We start from the raw sequence: 6,066 nt of genomic DNA on the forward strand, positions 1-6,066 counted from the left end.
CTGAAGTATTCCACAGATATCAACTGGAAAGACTGCTTTGTGGATTTTAAAATATGCAGCCATTTGAAAAACAATGAACTATGAGCAGATTTGTACAAGATCATTTTGCCAAAAATAACAACTCAACAAGACAGATGGATGATATAGCACAATTTATGCATGTCCAGTCTGTGTTAACTACAAGTAAACAATGACATGTGTTGCACTACTGTAACACAAAAGCAAGATGTTTGGTTTTGCTCTGGCTTACGTTTTCTAATGCACACTCACAGAAACTACGCACTTTATTCTCCTTCAACGTGACTGTTCTCGTCTTTCTTTATGTCTAAATTAATAATTCATGTACGGAGTCCCCTCTCCATTCTTCGTATGCAAATAGATTTAACAATGCCAACAACACTTCTAGTCACTGTTGCCATGGAAATACTGGACACTAAAGGTGTGTCGTGCCTGTCAGCCGTATTAAAATGTTCTACAGGCCAAATTCAGCTGCACTGCAGAGACAAATATTGGATATGGGATTTCATTTATCATGATAGTAGGTGTGTGTGTGTGTGTGTCGTACATCAAACCGGCCTAACACACGAAGAAATTATATCCACAGGCTTTGTTTTTATTGAGTATGGTCACATTTTATATATACAATATATATATAACGGCTTGGCTGTTTAAATCAATGTAAAACAATCACCTGCCAGATGAAGTCCGTATAATGAGTGAGTGTGTGAACAGATTGAATTCCCTACAACATGAGTAATACCTGGACCACACACACACACACACACACACACATGCACACTGCATACTTTGCACATTCATCATCATCTGTCACTGACTTGGTTGTATGAGGAGGAACCTGCACACGTAGGGTAGCGCACACACACCGTACGGTGACAGACAGGGAGACACGGGATGTCAGGATGAACTGTCAGCTCCCTGAGCAACATGGTGATGACGATGATGATGACGATAATGATAATTAAGGAACACCAGAGCCTTCGGAGGATAAGTGTTCTAGCCCTTCACAAATTTGCGTCTCTCAGACATAACCCTAGTAGCCTCCCCGGGCGGGTCAATGTCAGCATGCAGTGTGACCACACTGTGCTTTCTGAAATGCAACACAGCAAGATCTTGTTTAAAATAAAGTCTGTATAAATTTACCGTACGTTATAAACCTGTGCCTCAGGACTTCTTGGATAGTGACACATTGTCTTGTAATAACTGAAAACAAAACCGGGGAAACTTGTATATAAGTCACTTGGTGACCTCTGAACTCTGGCGCACACCAAAGGAGACTGGTGAGCAGGAAATGGGAGCGAAACAATCATTCGTGAAATATTATCCGAGCAGGTGGTTCAATGTCAGATAACATAACAGCCAGTAATCAGCATTCATACAGAATCATTTAGAGTCATGCAGCATGGCATTTTTGGTAGAAGCCGTTCAAGAAACATGATTACAAGAGACAAATGAATAATGTTAAAAGAACCACGATAAAAACAATTCAGCTCAGCAGAAGAAGCCACACAGTGACATGATTTATATCACACTTCAGAAGAGTTTCTATACAACTTAGCAGCACTTTGGTTAGAGGCTAGGCTGATATATTGACCAAGCCATTGGCACAACATAAATTATGCATTTAGCCAAAATGAAACAGATAAAAATGACACGTCACTTAGTATTTTACTATTGACTGAACATTACCATTCACATTTTCATTTGATACATTTGTATAACAAGTAAAATTGCTCACACATATGAGAAAACAGAAGAATTATTGGTTCTAATACTCATAATGCTCTGAAAAAAATCATTATTTATTCACGAGAGATTGACAACATTATGGCACCAAATATAAAATCCTCTCACTTTCTACACAGTCTCTTTTCTTGTTTTCGGTACAGTGATTTCTGGAGTCTGGAGAAAATCACCTGCTCATGGGACACCAACAAAAACATATAAGCTCACAGTCATGTTGTTGTTTTTATGAGACACAAAGCATTCGAAAGTCGGTGCAGCCCCTCTGCTGTGAACTAATCTGAGGTTTCCAGGGAAAATTCATTTCACCCAGGCGACCATTTCCCAGTGTATCCAACGACAATACACTGAAGACAAACACATTTAATTTTCATTTCATTTAGAGCATGGAGCAAACATTTTTATGAATTTATGATTATGTTATAATGTCACAGCCAAGGAAACCCGACACTGGTTGTCCGGTGGGCAGACAAAGAAACAGTCCAGTTCGACCTCTGTTTGATTTTCTGTCTCTCTTGGTGCTTTCCCCTCCTTAATAAGTCATACATTCCTCTCAGAACCTCTTGTCTAATATTTAATGAGCTCCCTTCTGATGTGAGATATTCATAATTTGGGCCTTTTCCCAATTTCAGAGATGTCTGTGTGTGTGTCTGTGTGTGTGTGTGTGTGAGAGAGAGAGAGAGCGAGAGTATGTGTGTATCCAAGTCCAGTCACCTTCCTTTCAGATGCTGGTTTGCAGGTCACCATTCAGCAGAGTACTTTGTGTCTCCGTCGGGTCGTTCATCATGCGGGATTTATCTTGCCGGCTGTCACTGCGCTCCACCTCGTCCAGCCCCCCCACCTTCTTGAGACAGAGAACATTCTGGAAACTCTTTTTAAAGTTCTCCGACAGGAAAGCGTAGAGGATGGGGTTGGCGCAGCTGTTTGCGTAGCCAAGCACCACCACAAAAGCGAATGTGCTCCTCAGGACGGGGGTGGTGCTGATGGTACCCGTTACCGAGGTGACGTTGAAGATGTAGAAAGGCAGCCAGCAGAAGACAAACACCGCCACCACGATGGAAACCATCCGGGTCACCTTCCTCTCAGAGCGCTTCCTCTTGGACGAGCCCACGCGGATGCCTGAAGACTTCACCTTGATGATGATGAACAAGTAGCAAAGGCAGATGACCATGAGGGGCAGGAAGAAGCCCAGGATGAAGGTGTAGAACATGAACGCTGTGTAGTAGGCCTCTTGAGGCTCAGGCCACACGATGGTGCAGAAGCTGCCGTCGTGCTTTACGATGATGCCGCTGTAGATGACGATGGGCAGGTTAACCATCAGCGACACCCCCCACACTGCTAAGTTGATAGTCTTGGCCATTCGGGGCTTGCGCCACTTTGTTGACTTGATGGGATGCACCACAGCCAGGTAACGGTCGATGCTCATGACCATCAGGCAGAAAATGGAAGTGAACTGATTCAAGGAGTCGACCGTCATCACCACCCTGCAGAGCACAGGACCAAAGGGCCAGTGGACCAGCGCCAGCTGGATTGCAATGAATGGCAGGCCTAGCATGAATAGCACATCAGCCACCGCCAGATTCAGGATGTATATGTTGGTGACCGTCTTCATCTTAGCGTAGCGCAGGATGACGTAGATAACAAGGGCATTCCCACAGAGCCCCACAGTGCAGACCAGGAAGTAGAGGCAGGTGATGACGACCGTGCTGATCCTGTTGAACCTGTGGTCTGTGTAGTTCCCATGGAGATCTGACTCATTGACCTGAAAGAAGCCGTCATACATGAAGTGGTCCGACAAGTTGGGAGGGAATGATGGGAAGGTCCAGGAGTCCATGATGCCTCAGTTACCGTCTCTCACAGCAGTTATGTCATCCCACCTGCAGATATGAAGACCTACGTCAGTAACAGAGTAAATCATTTCAAATGCCTTCTCTGATGATGGTTGCAGTGTAACAGAAAGATCTCTCAAATTATTGATTTACATTTTGATTTTATGCTTTCCAGGGAAACAAAAATGAGCCCAATAGCTCTCATCTTCATCTGATATTTATCGTGAGCTCTCTTTTGTCCCTCGTTCAGATTACCTGCTAATGGATGTCAGTGTGTCGAACCAAATGATCTGGGTGCTATAAACGCCAATAAAATGGTATTCTACAGCACCGAGGTGCACATGGATGAGGAGGCCCGGCACGATATTCAGAAAAACAGCTTTTCTCCCATGTGCCTGCAGATGTTAGAGTCAATTGTTTCAGTCTGTTCCTCACCCTTATGGAAAGCAGCTCCTGTAGGGCATTTATAGATTTTTATATAGATTTTACTTTGTTATCCTCTTCGCCTGGAACAGAGCTGACTGATAGCATGTCTAAAAAAAGGCAGCTCAGGACCTGATTCCGACCAGAGGCCAGACCTTGGCTGCATGTTCATCGGGTCAGGCACTGCTGCTACGGGCGATCACTCTGCACGCCCCACGCTCATCCTGCACATGCTGCTGAATGACAAGCTGTGACTTCTTACAGTGAATTCATTGCTGAGACATTTCTTTTTTGTAGTTTATTAGGGGGTGGACATGGATGTAAATTAATCCCAGCCTAAGTAATTGAATGAAGGGAATCACCGTCCTGCCAATAGCCCTGCTGCAGTCAGATTGAGATGCTTGTCACCGTCAACACAGTGGAGCCAAACATGGTCTGACAACTTAGTTTGGTGTAAATAGCCTGACAGGTTATCGTTTTCATCATCGCAGCCCAAGAGAGACCCTGCCTGAGGTCTTGTTTTTTGTGTATAGGTGTCTGCATGTTTGTAGAGGAGGTTAAGCTCAGCGACAACATGGCCTGCATCGTCTGAGAAACATGGGGGGAAACATGCGTTGCTTCTTGTCTTGCATAAGATAAACATGCATGCAATAGATCTGCCAGATCTGTCTGGAATCTGTCAGACACAGAATCAAACAAACAAAAACAACTTAACGCTCCCTTCAAGCACTTTTCCATCACAAATTACTGTTGGCATATATGATAGTTTTATATTTTATTTTGTGTCATGTTTTATTTTGTGACACGACTTTAGTGGTTGAGACAGTCTGCACACTACGCAACAGGTATTCTCACTACAATAAACCCTACAGAGCCAGAACTGTCGAAACACACTGAAGCATTTCGAGACATTTGACATCAGAGCAGCCTGTGAAATACTTTAATAAAGTATCTGTTCTCACTTATTAATTATTTATTTTTCCTCAAGGTCAGAGCTTCGGCTTTAACTTTTGCTTTCAGTGACAAGAAGGTAAAAGATGGATTTTCAGCTGAATAGCTGAATGAATACATTCTGCTCATGCAAATCCAGCTCAGTGAAAATTAAGTCAGACTGAGGTCAAGCTTTTCATCAACACTGTGGAAAAAAAAATCCCCAGTTGAAGATTTGATTGGATATTATACAATCGAATTTTTCTTTCACACACACACACGTGATTATTTTATCATTCTGACACTGCAGTGGATAATCAGACCAGAGCTTCAAATGTTGGACCTGAAAATCTGATGAAATTACAAATATGACAGCAATTGAAACAGGACAACTACATGAACCAAAAGCAAGGACTGAGCATTCACTCCACTGTAAGTCAACTTTGAGTTTCGCCTCACCTGCAACCTGCTGATCTCACAAAACACGCTGGGGATGGGTTAGTATTTCTGCATTTATGGGAGATTCAGCTTCTTCATCTTCCAACACTCCCGCAGGCCTCGAATTGGGAAAAGCAGGACGGCAACGGGATCTACCCTCACCTTTCTTTTTCTTTTAACAGCCCCTCAATCTGCGGACAAACGGGTCGGACTAGTGCAGCGCTCAGACTGCAGCTGCCGATGCGGAGACGCGCGGAGCCGAAGTGCGCTGAGGAGCTGCTGCAGACTCACCTCTGAGCGGCAGAGAGGCTGCCTCCTGTGGTAAGGCTGCTCAACCCAGCCTCCACACACAGAGGGGGTGATTTAAGTCCAAGGAAAAAGAGATCAATTCAAAGTGACACATCAAATTAACCGAGTGACGGGGCGGCGGGACACAAGAGCTCTGCGGGGGACGTGGCCGTGATTTAAGCGCAATGCTTGTTCCCTTATGTATTTATTTATTTACACATAAATTAATGAAAAAAAAAATCACACTGACTTCATCTCACAACAGGTGATAAACGTGTCTGCTTTGCCACCCATCAACACGAAAACGTGTTGAGGTTCAAACCAAACTGGCCAAACGCACCAAAGCGGCGCCAATTTTACGCACCATTTGGCACAGCTGCAACAGGGGCAGGACAAG

General features: G+C 44.0%; 1 protein-coding gene across 1 annotated transcript; it reads right to left on the reverse strand.

Annotated features, from left to right (window-relative positions):
• Window positions 1–2,202: 2,202 nt before the first annotated feature.
• On the reverse strand, window positions 2,203–5,521 carry LOC115047436 (somatostatin receptor type 2-like). The gene is made up of 2 exons (XM_029508363.1): window positions 5,403–5,521; window positions 2,203–3,638 (listed from the first exon to the last, which is right to left on the reverse strand). Exon 2 carries the CDS (start codon window positions 3,593–3,595, stop codon window positions 2,483–2,485), a length of 1,113 nt encoding a protein of 370 aa, XP_029364223.1. The 5' UTR covers window positions 3,596–3,638; window positions 5,403–5,521; the 3' UTR covers window positions 2,203–2,482.
• Between the last annotated feature and the right edge of the window lie 545 nt (window positions 5,522–6,066).

This window comes from Echeneis naucrates, chromosome 8 (assembly GCF_900963305.1).
Source record: "Echeneis naucrates chromosome 8, fEcheNa1.1, whole genome shotgun sequence".
Taxonomy (NCBI): domain Eukaryota; kingdom Metazoa; phylum Chordata; class Actinopteri; order Carangiformes; family Echeneidae; genus Echeneis; species Echeneis naucrates.